This window comes from Psammomys obesus, unplaced genomic scaffold (assembly GCF_907164565.1).
Source record: "Psammomys obesus unplaced genomic scaffold, mPsaObe1.curated_primary_1811, whole genome shotgun sequence".
Taxonomy (NCBI): Eukaryota; Metazoa; Chordata; class Mammalia; order Rodentia; family Muridae; genus Psammomys; species Psammomys obesus.
The window spans coordinates 2,057,637-2,083,224 of NW_026596039.1; the positions used below are offsets into that span (position 1 = coordinate 2,057,637).

At 39.7% G+C, this 25,588-nt stretch overlaps 3 protein-coding genes across 3 annotated transcripts; all 3 read right to left on the reverse strand.

Moving 5' to 3' along the window:
• Positions 1-299: 299 nt before the first annotated feature.
• LOC129687727 (olfactory receptor 958-like) lies at positions 300-1,232 on the reverse strand. The gene has a single exon (XM_055622285.1). The coding sequence runs from the start codon at positions 1,230-1,232 to the stop codon at positions 300-302; it is 933 nt and encodes a 310-aa protein (XP_055478260.1).
• Positions 1,233-6,756: 5,524 nt separating this feature from the next.
• LOC129687728 (olfactory receptor 149-like) lies at positions 6,757-7,716 on the reverse strand. Its single transcript, XM_055622286.1, has one exon. It carries the CDS (start codon positions 7,693-7,695, stop codon positions 6,757-6,759), a length of 939 nt encoding a protein of 312 aa, XP_055478261.1. The 5' UTR covers positions 7,696-7,716.
• Positions 7,717-24,340: 16,624 nt separating this feature from the next.
• Positions 24,341-25,318, reverse strand: LOC129687560 (olfactory receptor 958-like). The gene has a single exon (XM_055622022.1). It carries the CDS (start codon positions 25,316-25,318, stop codon positions 24,341-24,343), a length of 978 nt encoding a protein of 325 aa, XP_055477997.1.
• Between the last annotated feature and the right edge of the window lie 270 nt (positions 25,319-25,588).

Here is a 25,588-nt window from a genome sequence, read left to right on the forward strand (position 1 = left end):
TATATAGGGAGATAGGCATGTGTGTGTGCACACAATAAAATTAGTGAAAAAAAGGTCATGATTTTGAAGAAGAGCAGAAGGGTGTATATGTGAGATTTTGGGGGAAGAAAAGGAAAGGAAGAAATATATTTATAATCTCAAAAAATAAACAATATACAAATATAGACTTCAATAAGATAAATATCTACTCAGTATCAAGTTTGCCACAAATGCCTTTTAATATCATATAAAAATAAGCACATCTTCTGCCAGGTAATAGAGATAATAAATCTGTCTGAAGAGAGATTATGACATAAGGCTTATTCCCCAGGAGTGTGCATTCCTTGTGTCAACACTTTTCTCAAAGCCACCTTCACCTCCTTGTTTCTCAAGGAATATATCAAAGGATTGAGGGAAGGAGTGACGATGTTATTCAACACTTGAACCACTGAATCCAGCCAAGGACTGGAGGCAGGTCTGAGGTAAATGAGAACCACCGGGCCATAGAAGAGCAGGATGGATGTCAGGTGGGCACTGCAGGTGGAGAAGGCCCTTCGCCTGCCTGCAGAAGAGCGGATTTTCAATATGGCAATAACTATGCGAGAGTACGAAATGAGGATAAGGAGGAAACACACCAGCGCAACAAGACCTACATTGATGAAACTCACAGCCTGAGCCAGAGAGGTGTCTGCACAAGCCAGGGGCAACACCACAGGGATGTCACAGAAAAAGTTGTCCACTTCATTGGGCCCACAGTAGGGTAACTTGAAGATGAGAAATGTAAGAACAGATGCGTGCAAACAGCTCCCCATCCAGGTGGCCACAGTCATGGAGCTACACACCCATGAACTCATGATGGCTGTGTACCTCAGAGGGTGACAGATGGCTGCAAAGCGGTCATAGGCCATCACAGTGTACAGGAAACACTCAGCACAACCCAGGAAATGGTAGAAGAAGAGCTGAGAGGCACAGCCCTGGTATGAGATGGTGTGGCTGTGTCCAGTGAGGTAGAGCATCATCTTTGGAGAACTCACAGAAGGGAAAAATATATCAAGCACTGACAGGTTTCCCAAGAAGAAATACATAGGTGTGTGAAGGCTGGAGGAGGTAAGGATGGCCAGGAGAATGAGTAGGTTTCCTGGAAGAGTGAGTAGGTAGAAGAACAGAAAGAGGGCAAAGAGCAATCTTTCCAGCCCAGCTGTATGTGGGATTCCCATCAGGAAGAATTCAGTCACTAAAGTGCAATTCCTCATTTTCAAGTTCACTTACTCCTAGAAGATGAAAAAGATAGACAAACTTAGCCAAACTTCCCCAAGAAAGCAAAGCCTTTACAGACTCCACTGGAAACCTATTCATTGGAAAGATTTCCAAAATGGGGCTTCATCTAATACTGCCACTATTATTTGATGTTGAATTATCCACCTATTTATTTTTCACTGTTCCCCAAGACTTAAAGAGGTGAACCTGAATTTAGAATTTATCATCAAATAGATAGTATAGAGAAGTGGTCCTCAACCTTCCCCAGGCAACACCCCTTTAGTACACCTCCTCATGTGCTGACCTCCAACAACAACAACAACAATTACTTTCAATGCTACTCCATTCCTGTAATTTGCTACTGTTGTGAATCATAATGTAAATATCTGATAGGCAGCCCCCGTGAAAGGGTCGTTCAGCCTCCAACAGTGTCATGACGCACAGGTTGGGAACCACTGGTATAGATTAATACTCGCCGTTCTGTTCTGTACATCTGTGTTCAAATGTCACATCAACCCCTCACTCTGAAGACGTAGTTTTGTCAGTTACCTCTGAATTTAATTTATTCTCTGTGAAAGACACTAGTACCTTAAGTTTCTTATCAGACATAATCTTCAAATGTGCATAAACTATCTATGCAATTCTGTCCCTACACATCTTATTTTTAAAAAGAAATAATTTTCAGCTCTAATATTCTGAATAATAGATCTTCACCCTAAACCATGACCACACACTGAGTAGAATCTATTTAAGTGTCCTATTGAGGTGAATGATTTATAAAACCTCTTTCTTTTCTTCAAAATCAACACAACTGAAAACTGAAATCTACCTGGTGGGCACAGAAAAAAAAAAAAAAACTCAATACAGGGAAAAGCCATTCACACTGCCAGCAGTATGAACTGCTTCATTACAGAGTTTATGCTCTCAGAAGCCATGATCCAAGCTGTGACTGTGCACTATCCACTCGAGTGCCTAAAAGATGCAGGACCAGTCCTCAGATCATAAATGCATGGAGTAACATGAACTCACAAACTCAAGCAGAGCTAAGAATTCACAAGCTCTCACTCCTTCAAGGAGACACACCTCAGAAGATAGGACGTTAAGAGAAGAAAGCATTCCAGAAAACTAGCACTTACACACTGAAGGCAATTATGGCAAAATGGGGCTAACACCTATGCCCACAGCCGCCCTCGGTTATTGGAAGGATGAAACAGAACAGCCTGGCTGTGAAGCCAGAGAAGGGAAGAATCTTTTCAGTATAAGACCCACATGATGAGGCCTGCAATTTGTGACCCAGCAGGACTCATCCTCTGAGTGAAAGATCAGCAGCTAGCCAGCCACTAGGAGTAATAAATGGTGTTAGTCTCCTTTGGGACTCTTTTCCCCTGTGACCCTGACTGGAAATTGTAGAACAGAGGGATCAATTAGCTGTGAGGACCTCTGCTTCTGTTCTTTACCTCCTTCTCATCTCTGCTTTTCTTCTGATACTCCCTAGAGTAACAGGATGTACTCACCTAGCAGTTTTAAAGCTGGCTATTTTTGTGAAAACTCCTTCATTATTACAAATCCCAAATTTTCCCCGGGGGCCTGCAATCTCTTGGGTCCAATTGTTTGCAGTTACTCAGAACTCTGGGAATCCCACCAAAGACCAAGTGGAGATTAGACAACTACTTAGGGAAAGGTGGGAAACACCTAACATTGTACTGATTTCAAGAAGAAAAAGTGGGGGTTGGAGAATACAACCTATTGCATAACTGTTTTGGGTTTGATGAGAAATACCCCCATAGGCTCATACATTTGCATACTTGGTCCCCAGTTTGTGCTATTTTGAGGGAGGAATATAGAATCTTTAGGAGGTACAGACTATTTGAAGAAAGTACTACACTGGGAGAGGACTTTGATCTCTATTTCCCATTCTCTCTCCTCTGCTTGCTGTGTGAGAATGAAATGTGATCAGACTACTACTTATTCCTTCTACCATGCCTCCACAGCCGTCATGGACTCCATCCCTTTGGAACTGTATGCTTAAATAATCTTTTTCTTCCCTAATTACTTTTTATCATGGTATTTTATCACCATGCCAGAAAAGTGACTACTGTACTTTATTCTACAAAAATTTCATTTAATATCCATTACTATTCCTTTAAATGCTTGAATTAATATCTTATTTCTTACTGGAAAACTCATTTTATCTGCCCTTAAGACAATATTTATCAGGGTATATTTTAGTCATTTTAATGGACTTTGTGGATACCTTGATCCCACTATGCAGTAGTGGCATAACTCTTATGGGGCTAACTAGATGCCTTCTGATTGGATATGACCTCTACATTACAAGAAGGAATTCATGTCTGCTATCTTAAATCTAGGCCAAAAAAAGATCATGGTTTGAGAGCACTTAAGCCTTAAGCAGAAATCCATTGTTGTTGTTTGCTAATATTTAAGGTTTATGTCCATAGATTTCTGCTATTCTCAGACTTGGTAATAGAAACTTATTTTTGCAATGGGCAGTGATTAATGCAAAGCTTCATAAGGTTTGATTTTGAATGTTCAAACATAGAAGGAATGTTTATCTCAACACCCCCATAACTCCTAAACTTTAGGAAACATCATTGAAGAAGAGGCAGAATGAATGCAACAGCCAGTAGATGTCAAAGCATACTGTGAAATAGATGTTGGAAACATGGACCTGGCAGATTGGTTATGTGCATAAGACAAGATCAAACCACTTAAAATTCTAGCTTGGATAGGAAAGATTCCATAAGTACCTAAGAAGCTGTTAGCAATTGAGAGCTACTACAGGGGAGAGAGACGTGATTCAAATCTCATTTTCAGTACATGCAAAGTAGTTAGAAGAGCAAATTGTATCTGGATGGACATATAGATGGCTCTCATATGTATGTGTCTTATTCTAGGTATTTCTGTAGTCTAACTAGATGATTCTAATCTTAAAATTGTTTGATTAAATGTTAAGAAAATGCATTCTGAATATTACAAAAATAAATAGTAAATTTGTTCATGTTTTTGCAATAATATTATTTTTTAGTAGTATTACCATTTAGGCTAAAGATTTTGATTCACACAAAGAACTTCTGCAGGCTTAATAATTTTAAAATTTATCACATAATTTTGCCAGTGACATCTTCCCAGATGACTGGTTTTTTATGATTTTTTATTTACTTTTCATTCACTTTATGTCTGACTTGTAGCCCCATCCCTCCTCCCCTCCCAGACCCACCCTCACTCCCTTGTACCCCCACCTCCCTCCTCCCTTACTCCTCAGAAGAGAGGAGATCTCTTTCCCATCCAGCTTAGCTCATCAAGTTGCATCAGGACTGAGCTTGTCCTCTTCCCCTGTGGCCTGGCAAGGCGGTCCTGTGAGGGGGAAGTGATCAAGAAGCTAACAAGGAAGTCCCTGTCAGATGGAGTTCCCAATTCCCTTTCTAATGGACCCATATGAAGACCAAGCTGCCCATCTGCTACATCTTTGTAGGGGGTAAAGGTGCAGTTGATGCATGGTCCTTGGTTGATGATTCAGTCTCAGCAAGTCCCTCTGGGGCCCTGATTAGTTGGCTTTGTTGATCTTCTTGTGGAACTGCTGTCACCTTCAGGTCCTCTTCCCTTTCCTTCCACTTTTCTGCAATGTTCCCTACACATTGCCCAATGTTTGGCTGTGAATCTCAGCATCTGTTTTGAGGTGTTGCTGGGTAGAGTCTCTCAGAGGACAATTATGACAGGTTTCTGTCTGTAAGATTAGAGTGTATTACTCATGTTTTAATGTCCATTATTTATAGTTCTATTACATTTAAGGAATAGCAGGTGGCTATATATAATAGGAACTTTGGGCTCTGTGACATTCTTTGCCCTGAGTTTTTAAAAACTTATTCTCCATGTTTACAGATATACGGTAATGATTATCTCCTTTCATGGCACATAAGGAAAGAATCCCCATTGATAATCAAAGCTTCCATTGATAACCAAAGGACAAAATTGTATAAGTAAACATGTTGTAAGAAGGAGAAAGATAAAATAAAAAAAAATCCAGTGTGTGATATCATTGCCTCAGTTACTGATTAGATTTCATTGGCCTTTTAAAACAGGATAATAGAAGTATCCATACCTGGCGTTTCCAACTGAACCTTCTGTGCAGACTTCTTCTCCAGGCACATGGCCTTGGAATTGAGTCAGCCTCTATATTCTGGTCTGAAATCCATTAGCTACTATAACTGTGAGTAGGAACAACATGAGCAATGCCTCACACTACCACGTTTCAGATTAACTGCTCTGTAAATTGTTTCTTATACAACTGTTATATTTGGGTTTTTTTTCTTTTCACAAGTATTGTAATTTTTAAAATCACCTTTGAATGGTTAAAATACTGTGGCATGGATTCAAATATTTCAAGAAAAGAAAGCAGATAGACAAAGATGCCAAGACTGTTTAATCAATAAACTTCTTGTAGTTTTACAAATCCCAAGAAAATTGATGGTCTTTAGATAACCATAGAACTTTCTAATTCAGTTAAAGTTGAAATAATCTTTAACTTGTTGGAAAAGGGGGTGTTCATCCAAAGAATTAAAGGGGATGGCGTCAGATGAATAACTCACCAATATTCATGAATTTTCCAGTAACAAAAATATGAAAATAATAGACCTATGGTGGCAAAACCACACCATTATTTAGTCCCTGCATATGGTCCCACTGTTGTTGTCTAACATAAGTCCATTGGCCCACCTAAGCCCCTAAAATGGTCGCCAGGAGAATGGAGCCCGCCTTCTCAGGGTCTGGCTCTTGAATTAAATTGATTTCTTTAACATCAATATTTGTGTCGTGAATATTGGATTTTTGAGCAGGGACTAGTCTGGCAGGATCCTCAATCAATTCCTCTTGTTTTCCAGAGAGTACCTGAGCACTCTATTATACAAAACCGTTCATTAAAAGAAAATCAACATGCTTGGACTTAACCTAATAAGGTAGCGTATTGTCAGACAATAAAGAACATTCTTGAAGATATTTGATCTTGGTGTCTTCTCTGCATGGATTCTTTTTTGTTCTAAATTTGGTAATTTTCATCATGATTGACAGGATTATTTACTAACTTCAATTCTTTACTAACATTTACTAACTTCAATCCTAACTTCAAATTCCATACCTTATTAATGGCAATGAGGTTAACTGAGTGGCCAAAGTGATCATATTGAAAAGGAGTGATAAGAGAAATTGAGGGAAGTATAAAATATTCAACAGCTTCTAGAAAGGTTCAGTTTCATAAAAACCAATCAAAACTGAAGTCCACACTTACACTTTGCAGAGCAGAAAGACTCATTGTTTTGGCAAATTACAATTAAAAACACTGGATTTATCTGATAATTTTCTCTATAGGATTAAACCCACTTTCAGCCCAAGTAATCCCTGCCTTATGAGGACTTTCAAGAACTGGGGTACAATAGCTTTTGGCAACAGTACTGATAAAGAGAAAAACTTGAAACAATATTAAAAATATTTGGGGAATTATTGCTTCTATTCCTTATATCCCAAAGGTTGCATAGCTTGACTTAACACCTTTCTCAGGGCTAATTTTACTTCCTTGTTCCTCAAAGAATAAATCAGAGGATTCAAGGAAGGGGTGACAACATTATTAAACACCTGGACAACAGAATCCAGCCAAGGACTAGAAGCAGGTCTGAGATAAACAAGAATCACGGGACCATAGAACAATAGGATGGACGTGAAGTGAGCACTGCAGGTGGAGAAGGCTCTACGCCTGCCTTCTGAGGAACGGATTTTCAAGATGGAGATAACAATACGAGTGTAAGAAGTGAGAACAAGGAGAAAACACGTGAGTGCAACAACACCAACATTAGTAAAACTCACAGTCTGTGCCAGAGAAGTGTCAGCACACGCCAGGGACAACACCACAGGAATGTCACAGAAGAAACTGTCCACCTCACTGGGGCCACAGTAGGGCAACCTGAAGATGAGAAATGTGAGGATGCTCCCATGTGCAAAGCCCCCCAGCCAAGTGCCCACTGTGAGGCAGGCGCACACCCTGAGGTTCATGATGATCGTGTACCTCATGGGATAACAAATAGCCACAAAGCGGTCATAGGCCATCACTGTATACAGGAAACACTCAGTACACCCCAGGGTGTGGTAGAAGAAGACCTGGGAGGCACAGCCCCGGTATGAGATGGTGTGTCTCTGCCCTACTAGGTAGTCCATCATCTTAGGGGAGTTCACAGAAGGGAAGAATATGTCAAACACTGCCAGGTTCCCCAGGAAGAAATACATGGGGGTGTGGAGGTTGGGGGAAGCCAGGATGGTGAGGAAGATGAGCAGGTTCCCCAGCAAGGCGAAGACATAGAAGACCAGGAACAGGACGAACAGCATGCTCTCTAGTCCTTCACTGTGAGAGATTCCCAGCAGGATGAACTCTGCCACTGAGGAGTAGTTCCTCATGCTCGTGGCACAGGCAGCCCTGGAGAAGGAAGGCAAGGGCGTCCATTAGTAACAGAACAGCTACTCGCTCCTATCTAAGGCAATGGCTGCAAAGGAAATTAAGCCAATGCCGGAAAGGGGACAGGGGATGAATCTGCCCTTGACGTTTGTTAAGTGATGTGCCACGTCTGGTGGCATTTCTTTGAATGTTAGGTGGCAGGAAAGAATATAATTGGCAGCAATTGCTTCTTGCCACCAACTTGGTTTATTTTCTTCACATCTGGCTAATGTTAATAACTGGAACATTTCAGGGTATCCATTGTTCTTCTGGAAACTGCATTAGATGATGACCTCACTTTAGATGGGCAAGCCGTGCTTGGATTATACTTAAACCAACTGGCCCAATACATGCATGTAAAAAATGTGACAGTGAAAGGAAATTCAGACTCTTCTTTTTGATGTTTGCCTCCAACAGTGTGCTTTCCATTCTTTATTACTCACACTTAGAAAAAAATTCCGTATTGTTTGTATTCAGAATCTGCTCACACACAGGCAGAATGTGGACTGAATCTAGAAGTAGAAGCTGTGTGATGATAGGAATAATTTCTCTATTCACATGTTCTATTTCTTCAGTTAAGTTTTATTTCTATACTAAAAATCTCACAAATATATATTCAAATATCATTCTCTTAGCATCACTCTTTAGGATCCTAATCAATAAGTAATAATCCAAGGAATTTCTTCTGGTTTGTGATGTGCTTATGTGTGTGTCCTGCAGTTGTTGATTTTGCTCTACTATAAGTAATATTTGTTCATGGAAATAGTCTGATAAATCCATTCACAGTGCTTAATAGATTGCAGATCCATGTTACTTTGGTTTTGATTAAGGTAAAGTCCTTGTTAATCCCAGAAAGCATAATTAATGGCAGGAATGAAGAAGAAGGTTTCAGATCATTATTGTCCTTATGGTAGGAGCCAGGTCCTGTCTAAACACAGTCTTATTCAACTTGTGTGATTAAATTAAAATCCCAGCAAACACACAGACAAGCATTAAAAAGACTCCAGTCTAGCTGTTCAGACATTGACTCTGAACCTTAGCAATCAATGCAATATCACATATTCATTTTTATCAGTCTACCAAAAATATAAAAATAATTAAAAGTCCCATGCCTTGAATACAAAGAAATATAAAATTGGTTTCTGAGTATTACCTGCCTCCATCAGCTTCTATCTCTGAGCCCTGAGCAACTTCATGGGACCTCACCTATACTCTAAGAAAATTGATTTTTTTTTTTTTGCCTCATGTGAGAACTGAGTGAGATAAAACTATAATCCTGTGGTGTTTGACTGTTATTTAATAGCAAATACATAATGAAATTAGTTTAACAAGTTCCCTCTAGGTAACCCTGCGGTAAGAGTGACTGTGCAGTAACAACAAAAGCCTTGCTAGCAAGATGAAAACCTACAGCTTGTAAAGAAGCTATGAAGTATTTGGTTATTATTCTGTTTGTTTGTTTATTTGTTTTCCCATACATATTTATGGAGCTGTGATTTAAGGCAAAACAAGGTACAGTGACGTGGGAAACATTATTTTCCTCTTACTTAAAAAGTGTTAGGAGGTTAGCAGTGTTCAGGTGCTCTCTTACTTATAGAGTGTGTAACTCTGTAACCAGATCCACACTGCAGAACCACACAACTTGTCTGGCCCTGACCTGCCACAGGCAACTTACAAAGCTCACAGCTGTTTTAGACACATGTTCAGAATCTTGATCCCTGGCTTTCTGCAGTCAGATTTCAATACCAAACGTCATGTATGAACGTCCTAAGAAAGGATCTGATATCAGGAAAGCTGTCTGGAACTACATGTCACTTAAGTTCCTATGATAGATCTCAAGTTAAAACCTATATACTCACCTTTCAGGAAGACAGAAGAGAAAAATCACTCTTCTGAGATGAGTGTAAAATTGGGAGGGGATGAGGGAAGGGACTACAGTTGGGATACAAAGTGAATAAACTGTAATTGATAAAATAAATAAATAAATAAATATTTTTTTAAAAATTTGATCTTTGTTTCAACAAACAGCAAATTCTAATATTTCACACTAACTTTTTTGAATATCCCAATCTCACATTTACTACCTTCACTTATATTTAGGGGTCAGTAAAAAAAAAATAAATAAACCATGTGACCAAATAAACATATGCTCATTAAAGGAAGTACTCATGGATAAGGTGAGGAAATGTAGCAATATGGATAGATAAGAAAAATAAAGATAATTTCTAGTACCTATGATAAATGAAAATAAGATATACACACACACATGAGCATATAAATGATCCATTCTTCTCCCATTCATTTTCCTTGTCACTTTAATAATAGATCAGTGACTTCAGATATTTGTAATGAGCAGCAGCTTTAGCACTATGGGGTTGAAACGGAAAGGTTGCTTGACTTCACATGTTACAGACCAAGCTCAGTAACATAAACTTCTCAAAAACAAAACAAACAGACAAACAAACAAAAAAAAACTTTCTCTTCAGTGCTATGGTTCTATAATTCTCTCCCTCTTGTTTTAGGAGACGATCTAACCAACACACAAAAGGAAGAACAGAAGAGAGCAATGCATATCCAAGAGAAAAGAGAAGCAGTCAGAGCTTTACACACATACCCGCAGCTGAAAACACATCTAAGGTGTGTGTGCACACAGCTGTGTTTGAAGTTTCTAGTCAGAAAGAATGTGTTTCTAAAAACAAAAATGTACTGTGCAGAGCTGACTTGGCACAGAGACAAGATGTCCCGCGTTCCCTCTTGAATCTACGATGTAGAGCTGACAGCCAGTTCTGCTGTTAGTCTGACCTTGAAGGAATGAATTTATAATGTTTTTAAACCAGAAAGTGTTCACGAACCTCTTTTCTTTTGGGACAATATCCCTACAGACCCAGTCATCAGACCCAAGACAAATGAATAAGCAAAGGGAATAATTAAAGGCTTTTATTTCTTTCCTTACACCTTCTACCCTTTCCTAATCCCTCTCTCATTACTATACACACTATGGAAGTAACATGACAATTTGTAACTTATTTGGGGAAATACATAAAACTCAAGAAAAAAAAAAACATGTTTTCTTTTTCTAATCAATTTTGAGACCCTGGAGTCATTTTCCCAACCACCCTACCACAATTCTGATCTATTCAAGTATTATTAATCACGCTGGATATGTGAGTAGTTGTTTTTCTTTTACTTAACCTAGTTTTTAATTCACATTTTTTAATGAATTAAATTAATTTTATCAACTATCAGAATGATAAAGCAAATTCTATTCAAATTAACTTTTTTCCTTATGACATATTTTTACTCAGGTTTAAAATGCTTAGAGTAACCTATAATTTCCATGCATTTTGAGCTAGCTCATGTCTTCATGTCAGCTAAAGAAGTATATAATACAGAATCTCTTTATTTTTTAATTTAATTTATTTATTTATGTATTTTTATTTTCATTTTAAACTTTTTATTTAACTATTATTTATTACAATTTATTCACTTTGTATCCCAGCTGTATCCCCCTTCCTTATCTCCCTTTCTCTTCTCCCCCATTTCCTTCCCCTAGTCCACTGATAGAGGAGGAACTCCTCCCCTTCTATTTGACCCTAGCTTATTAGTTGTCTACTTTTAAAACTATATTAAAGATGACTTTACCAAAGTAGACATTCTATAAAATTAATGAGTACTACAATTTTGAAGTCAACTGTCAAATTACAGTGTCTATAAAAGCAAATATTAGGTTTCATAATACAATGAAAACAAAGTATTTTTAATATTGATTGATAGTTATCTTGTAGTTAACTACATATAAAATTACTGTTCATTATTTTCTTTGTAGAAACAAAGACAGAAGTAGTTTAAATCAAATAGATAAACAGATAAATGAACTAATTTTATGATAGTAAATGGGAGAATAACAGATTTACAGTAAGAGTTGAGAGAGATCAAATCTAGCTGGCAAAGATTTATTTCTTAATGTGAGTGATGGCAGCATAATTATTTGGTTTACATTAATTTTCTATAATATGTTTATTACTAAACACTATTTGAAGTTACACAACACAAGAAAATGGCTAAAATAAAAATAGCTGATATAGAGATATTTTTATCCAAGTTCATGGTACAACAACAAGGACTGGATTTACCTACCTTGCCTCCTCTAAATACATACAAAAGTCCACCAAAATATAAAAATGTGTATTTTTAAATATTATACAAAACATTATAGGTAAAGAGCTCATGACTTATATTATTTATAAATAAATATACAAATACACCATGAGTAAGATGACCAATCCTCACTCAGAAAGGCAAACTGGGCAGACATTGGAAGAAGGAGAAAACAGGAAACATGACAGGAGCCTACCACAGAGGGCCTCTGAAAGACTCTACCCAGCAGTGTATCAAAGCAGATACTGAGACTCATAAATATACATACATATATATATATATATATATATATATATATATATATATATATATATACATAAATATACATATATATACTTTGGGCAGAGTGCAGGGAATCTTACAAAAGAAGGGGGAGATAGTAAGACCTGGAGAAGACAGGAGCTCCACAAGGAGAGCAACAGAACCGAAATATCTGGGCATACTCCAACCAAGAATCATTCAGGGTTATAACCTAGAACCCTGGCTCAGATGTACCCCATGGCAGCTCAGTATCCAAGTGGGTTTTCTAGAAAGGGGAACAGGAACTGTTTCTGACATGAATTCAGTGGCTTTGACTGTCTCCTCCTGATAGGCCAGCAGCCTTGTTAGGCCACAGAGGAGGACAATGCAGCCAGCCCTGATGAGATCTGATAAGGTACGGTCAGATGGACAGGGAGAAGGACCACCCCTATCAGAGGACTTGAAAAAGGGAGTGGAAGGAAATAGGGAGGGAGGGCGGGATTGGGAGGGAATGAGAGAGGGGGCTATAGCTGGGATGTAAAGTAAATAAACTGTAATTAATATAAAAATAAAATTATGGGCGGGGCAAGATGGCGGCGCCGGGAGGACTCTCATTCTGAGGAGCAGCACAGCAGGATTGGCACAGTGACCAGCAATCAGAACTCACGGCCATAAAACACAAATGGTTGTGTTTCTCAGGTGAGAGGATACCCCACGGTGGGGGATTCAATCAGCTTTAACTCACCCGGCTAAACCGCGGAAGAGATTCCGGTTCCGCCAGGGGCTTGGTCACCAGCCCAGAGCTACCCGCCAGAGCGATCTGGTCACGGTCCCAGACTGAACTGTGGGCCCACAACAACATAGACTGGATTTCCCAGTCGAGAGATAACCCCACGGAGCAGGAAACAATTAGGATCGACCCCAGGTTACCCAGACATCCCCTGGAAAAGACTCGGGTTCCGCGGGTACCCCAAGAGCCAGCGCAGACCCAGAGCCGGGAACCCAGGCTCCTGCACGGAGCCCTGCCTGCGCGCGTGATTCACCGCCTCAGATAGAACTGTGGGCACCAGGGCACCAGGGCACCAGACTGCGTGTCTCTGGCAGGAGGAAACCCCCAGCGGAGGGGGTCAGCAGCTCTAATGCTTAGGACACCCAGTACCAAAACACTTCCTGGACTCACGCAGACTCTAGTGCAGGCAGGAGCGCTGTGCTCTGCCGCCATTGAGTTTCCCTGGGGCACTGGGACACACAGCTGCATCCTCAGACCTGCAGGAGCCGAAGAGCCATTACAGCAGCCCTCAGATACTGTGCCAGGGATCGGCCAGTTGTCCCTGGCTAGACTGCCAAAACTGTGGGAATCCCTGATCCTTCAGGGGGGCTGCACCCACAGCGTCTGGACCAGATCGGTGCCTGCAGCCGCCATTCCAGACAGAAACACACAGCTTCTGGTCCAGAGTGAGGCACCCAGCCTCCAGACCAGAGCAGTGCTCCCAGGCGCCAACTCAACCTAGGTGCACATTCTCCAGGTCCAGAGCGGAGCAATCAGCCTTTGGCCCAGAGACTTGCTGAGTGCACCTCCCACTTTCCCGGACAGAACTGTGCGCCCCAGGATAACAGACTGAGTTTCCCTGTTGGGAGAAAACCCCACAGCTAGGGAATCAGCAGTTTCTTCAAGAGGACTGTACATGGAAATTTAGTGAGCAGCAGCACACTAAATTTATAACAAGAAACCCAGCAGTGGGGCAGCTGTCTTGAGAAATTCTATGGGTAAGAGGAGATCTCCCCCTGCCTAACATAGACCACAGCTACTACTCAGGGCTATAAACCTGAGGTGAGCAGTGGCAACTCCAGAGAAACACTGGCCATACAGTGACCATAACCAAAAAGCAGAGAAGGACTCCTTCAGGAAAAACCATCTTCCAGCCAAGGGGATACTCCCTACCTCAGGACTCCAGGACACACAGAAACTAAGAGCCAAAACCTAAATCAGCCCAATGGGTAGAGGTCAGCGTAAAGGCTCAACCAACAAAAGACAGAGCAATATGGCATCTCCAGAACCCAGCCATCCAGGGGCGAACAGCCCTGAACAATGCAGCATAATAGAAAATCAAGAAGATGACCTTACATCTATGTTGATGAAGAGAATAATAGAGGAAACAGATAAAATACGTAAAGAATTAGAGGACGATAAAACCAAACAGATCATGGCTATCCGTAAAGAAATGGAGGAAGATAAAGACAAGCAGATTAGGGCCATCTGTGAAGAAATATGGGAAGATGCAGCCAAACAGCTTGTGGCCTTCAGAGAAGAAATAATTAAATCACTGAAAGAAATCAAAGAGACAGAGTTGAAGGAACTAAAAGAAAAAGAGGAAAATACAAGCAGACAGGTGAAGGAAGTAAACAAAACAACTCAAGACCTGAAGATAGAACTAGAAAAATTAAAGAAAACACAAATGGAGGAAATAATGGAGAGGAAGAATTTAGGGAAGAAAACAGGAACTACAGAGGTAAGCATAACCAAGAGAATACAAGAAATGGAAGAAAGAATCTCAGGTGTAGAAGATACAATGGAAGAAATCGATGTATCTGTCAAAGAAAATGTTAAATCCAAAAAATTCCTGACACAGACCGTCCAAGAAATCCAAGACAATATGAAAAGACAAAACCTAAGAATAATAGGAATAGAGGAAAAAGAAGACTCCCTTCTCCAAGGCCCAGAAAATATTTTCAACAAAATCATTGAAGAAAATTTCCCCAAGTTAAAGGAGAAGCCAATAAGGATACATGAGGCCTACAGAACACCCAACAAATTTGACCAGAAAAGAAAATCCTCCCGCCACATAATCATCAAAACAGTAAGTATACAGAACAAAGAAAAAATACTAAAAGCTGCAAGGGAAAAAGGCCAAGTAACATATAACGGCAAACCCATTAGAATCACACCTGACTTTTCAACAGAAACTATGAAAGCCAGAAGGGCCTGGACAGATATCATGCAGACCCTAAGAGAACACAGATGTCAGCCCAGGCTACTATACCCTGCAAAACTCTCAGTCCTCATAGACGGAGAAAACAAGATATTCAATGACAAAAACAAATTTCAACAATACCTACACACAAATCCAGCATTACAGAAGACACTGGAAGGGAAAATACAACCCAAGAAAATTAGCTTCTGTCAAGAAAACACAGGAAATAATTAACCTTACTACAGCAAAACAAAAAGCAACCAAGCACACAACCTTATGAACACAGCCAACATCAAAATCAAAGGATCTAACAGCCACTGGTCATTAATTTCTCTCAACATCAATGGACTCAACTCTCCAGTAAAAAGACACAGATTAACTGAATGGATACGTAAACAAAACCCAGGAATCTGTTGCATACAAGAAACACACCTAAGACACAAAGATAGACATTACCTGAGGGTAAAAGGTTGGAAGACGACTTTCCAAGCAAATGGACCCAAGAAACAAGCAGGAGTAGCCATTCTAATATCTGATAAAATAGACTTTCAACCAAAATTAATAAAAAGAGATAAGGAAGGACACTTCATACTCATCAAGGGAAAATTCCACCAGGAAGACATCACAATCCTGAACATCTATGCCCCAAATACAAGAGCACCCACATTTGTAAAAGAAACATTGATAAAATTTAAACCACATATAGATCCCCACACATTAATAGTGGGAGACTTCAACACCCCACTCTCAACAAAGGACAGGTCAACAAAACAGAAATTAAACAAAGAAACAATATCTCTGACAGAGGTCATGAATCAAATGGACCTCACAGACATCTACAGAACTTTACACCCAAACACAAAAGAATTTACCTTCTTCTCAGCACCTCATGGAACCTTCTCCAAAATAGACCATATAGTTGGTCACAAAGTAAGCCTCAATGGATACAAGAAGACTGAAATAATCCCTTGTATCCTGTCTGATCACCATGGAATAAAGCTGGACTTCAACAACAACAGAAATAGCAAAAAGCCTACACACACATGGAAACTGAACAACTTGTTACTAAATGACAGCTGGGTCAGGGAAGAAATAAAGAAAGAAATTAAAGCCTTTCTAGAACTCAATGAAAATGAAGACACAACATACCCTAACTTGTGGGACACAATGAAAGCAGTGCTAAGAGGAAAGTTCATAGCACTAAGTGCCTTCAAGAAGAAATTCGAGACAGCTCATTCAAGCAACTTAATGGCCCACTTAAAAACCCTAGAAAAAGAAGAAGCAGACACACCAAAAAGGAGTAGACGGATGGAAATAATCAAACTCAGGGCTGAAATCAATCAATTAGAAACAAATAAAACAATTCAAAGAATCAATGAAACCAAGAGCTGGTTCTTTGAGAAAATCAACAAGATCAACAAACCCTTAGCCAAGCTAACTAAAAGGCAGAGAGACACCACCCAAATCAACAAAATCAGAAATGAAAAGGGGGACATAACAACAGACACTGAGGAAATCCAAACAATCATTAGGACTTACTTCAAAAGTCTATATGCCACAAAATTTGAAAATCTAAATGAAATGGACAATTTTCTTGATCGATTTGACTCACCAAAGCTGAATCAGGACCAGGTAAATCAATTAAATAGTCCTATATCCCCCAAAGAAATAGAAGCAGTCATCAAAAGTCTCCCATCCAAAAAAAGCCCAGGACCAGATGGCTTCAGCACAAAATTCTACCAGACCTTCAAAGAAGAGCTAACTCCAATTCACTTCAAACTATTCCACAAAATAGAAACAGAAGGAACATTACCAAATTCATTCTATGAAGCCACAACCACCTTGATACCTAAACCTCACAAAGACTCAACAAAGAAAGAGAATTTCAGGCCAATCTCCCTTATGAACATTGATGCAAAAATACTTAACAAAATACTTGCAAACCGGATCCAAGAACACATCAAAGATATTATCCACTATGACCAAGTAGGCTTCATCCCAGGTATGCAGGGGTGGTTCAATATACGGAAATCCATCAATGTGATCCACCATATTAACAAACTGAAAGAAAAAAAACCACATGATAATCTCCCTAGATGCTGAAAAAGCATTTGACAAAATCCAACATCCATTCATGTTTAAAGTACTGGAAAGATCAGGGATACAAGGCACATATCTAAACATAGTAAAGGCAATATACAGCAAGCCTATAGCCAACATCAAACTGAACGGAGAGAAACTTAAAGCAATCCCACTGAAATCAGGGACAAGACAAGGCTGCCAATTGTCTCCATATCTCTTCAACATAGTGCTAGAAGTCCTTGCTAGAACAATAAGACAGTTGAAGGAGATCAAGGGGATACAGATGGGAAAGGAAGAAGTCAAATTATCACTATTTGCAGATGATATGATTGTATACATGAGTGACCCCCAAAACTCTACCAGGGAACTCCTACAGCTGATAAACACCTTCAGCAAAGTGGCCGGATACAAAATTAACTCAAAAAAATCAGTAGCATTCCTGTATACAAAAGACAAAAGGGCTGAGAAAGAAATTAGAGAAACAACACCATTCACAATAGCCACAAATGACATAAAGTACCTTGGTGTAACCCTAACCAAGCAAGTCAAAGACTTGTATGAAAAAAATTTCAAGTCTGAAGAAAGAATTAGAGGAAGATATGAGAAGATGGAAAGATCTCCCATGCTCATGGGTTGGCAGGATTAACATAGTAAAAATGGCCATCTTACCAAAAGCAATCTACAGATTTAATGCAATTCCATCAAATTGCCAACACAATTCTTTACAGACCTGGAGAGAAAAATTCTCAACTTCGTATGGAATAACAAGAAACCGAGAATTGCTAAAACAATCCTCTACAATAAAAGATCTTCTGGAGGTATCTCCATCCCTGATCTCAAGCTGTACTATAGAGCAACAGTTATAAAAACTGCACGGTACTGGCATAGAAACAGAATGGTGGATCAATGGAATCGAACAGAAGACCCAGAAATAAACCCACACACTTACGGACACCTGATTTTTGACAAAGATGCCAAAACCATACAATGGAAAAAAGATAGCATCTTCAACAAATGGTGCTGGTCCAACTGGATGTCTACATGTAGAAAAATGAAAATAGATCCATACTTATCACCCTGCACAAAACTGAAGTCCAAGTGGATCAAAGACCTCAACATAAAACCAGACACATTAAATCGGCTAGAAATAAAAGTGGGGAATACCCTAGAACTCATTGGTACAGGAGACAACTTCCTGAACAGAACACCAACAGCACAGGCTCTAAGAACAACAATCAATAAATGGGACCTCATGAAATTGAAAAGCTTCTGTAAAGCAAAGGACACCATCATCAAAACAAAGCGACTGCCTACAGATTGGGAAAGAATCATCACCAACCCTTTATCTGACAGAGGTCTCATATCCAATATATATAAAGAACTAAACAAGCTGAAAAGCAACAAACCAAGTAATCCACTTAAAAAATGGGGAACAGAGCTAAAGAGAGAGTTCTCTGCAGAGGAATATCGAATGGCAGAGAAGCACTTAAAGAAATGCTCAACCTCATTAGCCATTAGGGAAATGCAAATCAAAACAACCCTGAGATTTCACCTTACACGCATCAGAATGGCCAAGATGAAAAACTCAAGGGACAACACATGCTGGAGAGGTTGTGGAGAAAGGGGAACCCTTCTCCACTGCTGGTGGGAATGTAAACTGGTACAACCACTCTGGAAATCAATCTGGCGCTTTCTCAGACAACTAGGAATAGCGCTTCCTCAAGATCCAGCCATACCACTCCTAGGCATATACCCAAAAGAGGCGCAAGTACACAAAAAGGACATTTGCTCAACCATGTTTGTAGCAGCTTTATTTGTAATAGCCAGAAGCTGGAAACAACCCAGATGCCCCTCAACTGAAGAATGGATGCAGAAACTGTGGTACATCTATACAATGGAGTATTACTCAGCAATGAAAAATAAGGAAATCATGAAATTTGCAGGTAAATGGTGGGACCTGGAAAGGATCATCCTGAGTGAGTTGACCCAGAAGCAAAAAGACACTCACGGTATATACTCACTCATATAAACATACAATATCGAATAAACCCACTAAAAGCTGTACATCTAAACAAACTAAGCAAAAGAGAGGACCCTAACTAAAATATTCAATCCCCATCCTGAAAGGCAAAGAGGATGGACATCAGAAGAAAACGAAAATAGGAAACAACATCGGACCCCGCTACAGAGGGCCTCTGAAAGCCAGAAGAAAACAGGAAACAACCTTGAAACCTGCCACAGAGGGCCTATGAAAGCTTCTGCAGTATAGACTGTCAAAGCAGATGCTGAGCCTGATGGCCAACTGATGGGCAGAGTGAATGGAATTTTATGTAAGAAGTGGGAAATAGTAAGAGCTGGAGGGGACGGGAACTCCACAAGCAGAGTAACAGAACAAGATAATTTGAACACAGGGAACTTCCCAGAGACTCATACTCCAACCAAGGACTATTCGTGGAGATGACCTGGAACCCCTGCACAGGTGTAGCCCATGGCAGTTCAGTGTCCAAGTGGGTTACATAGTAATGGGAAGAGGGACTGCCTCTGACATAATCTGATTGGCCTGCTCGTTGATCACTTCCCCCTGAGGGGGGAGCAGCCTTACCAGGCCACAGTAGAGGACAATGCAGCCACTTTTGATGAGAACTGATAGACTAAGATCAGAAAGAAGAGGAGAACCTCCCCTATCAGTGGACTTGGGGAGTGACATGCATGCAGAAAGGGGAGGGAGGGTGGGATCGGGAGGGGAGGAGGGAAGGGTTTATGTGGGGATACAAAATGAATAAAGTGTAATTAATAAAAAATTTTAAAAAATAAATAAAATTATACTTAAAAAAGTGTATGAAGTAGAATCCAATACACATGAAAAATGTCTTACATGGTGAGAAAGTAAGAGTGATTCTTAGCATGTAAATTGGCTGCAACATTTAAAATTCAAGTAGCATGATTCCTGTAGCATAGAAAATTTAATAATGAAAGTACATGACCATCTTGATTCATGCCTAAAACCAATTTGATAAATTTAGTTAGCCAATAATTTTGGCTAACTAAGGATAAATGGAATCATGCCCAAATGTCAAAAACAAAACAAGAACAAAAAATCCCACAAGCTAATGTTGTATTGACTGATAATAACCTGGTTATTTACTCTCTAGAATTAGGAACCAAGTTAACTATTCTTTCTACTAATGTTGAAAATTTTCTGCATAAAACAATGAAGTATTTTAAAAAGTAAAAGAAATATTTTTAAAAGAAGTAAAATGGGTTTTTAGACAATGTGTTCATCTATACAGAATGTCTAGGGAATAGCAAAAAATGTTTCAATGATTAGTAAGTCCTTTATCTGAGTTGCAACATTTATCCCGGCACGAGGCATAAATTTTTTTCCTTATTCTTAACAAAGACAAAAATGCAGCAAATGTCACTGTTGATCTGTTTTGATTAAGGAAAGGTTCTGTTTCTGCATTCACACGAGTGATCTTACCAATCTCGGAACAACAAACAGATGGGTAGCAATAAATGCAGTAATGAGAAAGAACGGCCATGATGGGTGCTTAATTTAAAAAACCCACATCATTATATATATATATATATTTCACACCTGTATAATCTAAAAAGAGGAGCAGCCATAAGTTTATGTAAAGAAGATGAATGGGAATTTAAAATTTAAAGATTAATAATAAAATAGAGTTTGAAAATATTAAATAGAAGCTAACTTCCTAAATTAGCATTTCAAGAGAGTATTGTTTCTAGTTTGGAAAACAAAAAAAATTGTAAATGGAACTCAAAGATGAAAGAGCAAGGAAAGTAAGGAAACCACAAAGATATAACTTCCAATGCAGTATAGAGTGTCTCTAAACACAGGAGGTAAGAGAGTTTCATAAATGAGATTTGTGTATTCACATCAAACCAAAATGCCTTGTCAACACTGATGTCAAGAAACAGCCCTAATATTTGGAAGCAAGAAAACCTGTTTTGTTGTTGTTGAATCTAAAACTTCCATTGCAAAATTTCTTAAACTAAAATTATCCCTGGGGCTTCTTGATAAAGAAAGCAAGTTATTTTTATCAGATGGTGAGGAGAAAAATAGAAAGAGGAAGGAAGGAAGGAAGGAAGGAAGGAAGGAAGGAAGGAAGGAAGGAAGGAAGGAAGGAAGGAAGGAAGGAAGGAAAGAAAAGGAAAAGAAAACTTCAACTTCCTCCCTGCCTAGAAAAATAAAGAGAGGGAATGCTGAAGTAGGCCAGAGCCGCAGTGTAAAGCTGTCCTCATGCACTCTTCAAACATCATACTGGGTTCTGTAACCAGCAACCATCTCCAGACAAGGTAGATTGTTCCTTGGAAAGATGTTGGACAAAGTTGCCTGTAGATACTAGGGGCATCGCTGACCACTCCAACACGACTATCATCGTCACCATCGCAGTCATCACCATCGTCATCATCACCTTCACCATCATCATCATCATCGTTGTCATCATAATTAGCAACTTCATCAATACCTACCACAACTATTTCTGATCCTCCTGGACAACTCATCATAGACCTGTCTCACTAACTCCATTTTTTTTAAATTAAATTAAAAGTAAAATCTTTTCAAAGTATTTGCAATGATTATCCTGAAAAAAAAAAAAAAAAAACTTGCAACAAGTTTGTCATCTTCATGATCGGTGTAAGGAACCAAACCCCTACTGGTAAAACAGCTTATTCAGGCAGATACTGCCTTGTAAGGAGGGCCACAGCTGAAATCCTGAGGCTATGTGGATTCCTAAAACAGGGCTTTTTATACTGTACTGAATGGGCAAATGACATTTCCAATTGTTCTGGTCTCCTCATCTAAGGCACAGTGAACATACTAATATGAATTTTCCTCTGTGTGGAATTTGAAAGTCAGTAGAAACATCCCATCGGTATAAGGGCAATTTGTGTGTTTTCTAAGGATTCAGCATTTCTTTTACACTGTGAGTTTCTATTACCACCAAGGGAATGAGCCAGAAAAATAACATGCAGGCACATTAGTTACTCTAATCACTAGGGGAAACTCAGCGTGTACCAAGATATCCTCTTGAAAAAATAGTTCAACATTCTGAGTTGAAAATTTAGACAAAAATTATTAAAAATGATTGTTGTCCTTGTTTGAATCTTTCCATTGTCATAATGAGGTTTTAAAGCAAAGATTTAAACACTGAATACAATAGAAAAATGGAAGCTCCTGGGAGTCTATTGAGGTGACCCTAGTTGAGATGTCCTTGCAGCAGGGGATATGGAGCCTGAAGTTGCCACCTCCTTTAGCCTGATGAGACTTCCAATGGAGGGAGGGGGACACTAACCCACCCATGAAACCTTCAACCCCAAATTGTTCTGCCTACAAGAAGTGCAGGGATAAGAATGGAGCAGAGATTGAGGAGATGTTGAACCAATGACTGTCCCAAATTTAGACCCATCCCACGGGAGAGAGCCAACCCCTGACACAATTAACGATACTCTGCTATGCTTACAGACAGGATCCACACACTCTCACGTGTGAGTGTGAACACATGTACGTGGGTAAATGGAAGTGCCCGTGGGAGTGAAGGACAGAGGCCTCCTGACAATGGGCTTGCATTGAGCTACTATGCAATGAAAAGCTCCATTAGAGGACTACCGCCCAGCTGACAATGTGACAGTGACTCCCTAGCAGATCTTGAAATAAGAACCCTGTCTATCCCACCCCACCCCCCAATGTTCTTGGCCACCTTTGACAATCTAAAACAATGTTGTTCTAAACTGCCAACTTTTACCCTAAATTGTTGGAGTAAAGAAAGCATCAAATACCATACTATAAATAAAGTGGAGAACCCAAGAACTTCCAAATGATGAGTATTAAGCTACCAGCGACAGACAATGTAGTAACACAAGCAAGGTGACTTATACTTGTTTGATTTATATCATGGGGAGTGAAATATTGTTCTCCTAAATAAACTGTTTCATCTTTATGAGTCATTTAGTAAATATGTTACCTAGTTTCCCATTAAACCAATTGGGTGTAGGTTTTAAGTTAATCTGTCAGTTTACAGCAAAGTGAATCTTACTTCAGAGTGGTAACTACCGAAAATTATTGCTGTCTCAAAATTGACTGAATCTGTAGATATTACCTAGAGACCTGCCCTTCCCTGATTCCCATAGTGTCACTCCTATGCCAACATCCCTGTGCTTAGTTCTCTTGTAAATAAGAAGACACAGTTTTACTAGATACTATAAAAAAAGTAATGAGAACAAAGAATGATATATAGAGAAAGGTTAATAAAACCTCCCAACTAGTCATTATACGAAACTGACAATCCTGCAGTTCACAAAAAGTGGTGAGGATTTACTTGCAGGTCCCAAAATGCCAGTAGTGAATACTTCCTTGTTCACAGTTTCTCCCACATGCAATGAATGTGCATAGAATCTATCTCTTAGGATACTGTGATTAATTTAGTCAATAAATGTAAAATATTTCAAACACTGTCACGTACAAATCAATGGGGAATTCAATGTTAATTATTATTCTAAGTATTTGAGTAGATGGATCTCAATATGAGCTATAGTTTTAAAAATACTGTAATGAGAAACCCCAAATGATAAAGCAACCCCAAATAAAAAATAAATACTGTACCTGCTTTAATTTTAATTAGTTGCACATACATTCCATTTTCCAGAATAAAGAACTCCTGCAATGGGTAGAAAATTCTGGCTTTATGAATTTATGAATTTAGAGTCTCTATTCCGACATGTTAAAACACAGCTCAATGGCTACTTCCTCTCTTGTAAGATAAAGTGCCAAGTACAAAACACAGTTTTTCTGCATGCAAAGGAAAGGAGGGGATGGAACTAGAAAGAAAAAAAGAAACACAACATGAAGGCTCCATGCAATACATGAAGTAGAAACAGTTTCATGATAATCAGTTGAAATGGTCCAACAGGTACAGAGTACATGGATCAGATAAGATATATCAATTTAGCAAACTAAAAATGGAGAAACTTAAGGCATAATCTAGAGAGCATTGCCAAAGATATAAATCTGAAACCTGGCCATCCACACAATTTCAATGACATAACTGGTTAAGACTTTTCTGAAGAAAAAGTGATAAAGACAGTGGGCCAGAAGCAGCTCCAAGAAACCTCAGAGAGGAATTTCTCCTAGTCCTTATACCTGAGAGGCTGGGTGGGCGACTTGAGTTAGCACCTTCTTCAGGGCTAACTTCACATCTTTATTCCTCAAAGAATAAATCAGAGGATTCAAGGAGGGAGTGACAACATTATTAAACACCTGGACAACAGTATCCAGCCAAGGACTAGAAGCAGGCCTGAGATAAACAAGAATCACGGGACCATAGACCAAGATGATGGATGTCAGGTGGGCACTGCAGGTGGAGAAGGCTCTACGCCTGCCTTCTGAGGAACGGATTTTCAAGATGGAGATAACAATACGAGTGTAAGAAGTGAGAACAAGGAGAAAACACGTGAGTGCAACAACACCAACATTAGTAAAACTCACAGTCTGTGCCAGAGAAGTGTCAGCACACGCCAGGGACAACACCACAGGAATGTCACAGAAGAAACTGTCCACCTCACTGGGGCCACAGTAGGGCAACCTGAAGATGAGAAATGTGAGGATGCTCCCATGTGCAAAGCCCCCCAGCCAAGTGCCCACTGTGAGGCAGGCGCACACCCTGAGGTTCATGATGATCGTGTACCTCATGGGATAACAAATAGCCACAAAGCAGTCATAGGCCATCACTGTATACAGGAAACACTCAGTACACCCCAGGGTGTGGTAAAAGAAGACCTGGGAGGCACAGCCGTGGTATGAGATGGTGTGTCTCTGCCCTACTTGGTAGTCCATCATCTTAGGGGAGTTCACAGAAGGGAAGAATATGTCAAACACTGCCAGGTTCCCCAGGAAGAAATACATGGGGGTGTGGAGGTTGGGGGAAGCCAGGATGGTCAGGAGGATGAGCAGGTTCCCCAGCAAGGCGAAGACATAGAAGACCAGGAACAGGACGAACAGCATGCTCTCTAGTCCTTCGCTGTGAGAGATTCCCAGCAGGATGAACTCTGCCACCGAGGAGTAGTTCCTCATGCTCATGGCACAGGCAGCTCTGGAGAAGGAAGGCAAGGGCATCCATTAATAACAGAACAGCTACTCGCTCCTATCTAAGGCAATGACTGCAAAGGAAATTAAGCCAATGCCAGAAAGGGGACAGGTGATGAATCTGCCCTTTGCATTCAGTAAAGTGATGTACCACGGCTGGCCTCATGAGAGTCACGTGTTAAATTATGTGAAGGAACAGCTCTTCTTTATAGTTTCAAATCTCTTACAATGATCAACACTGATCACCAATTCTGTTTACTCTCTTCCATGCTGGCCTAACATCAGGTATAATTCAGATGT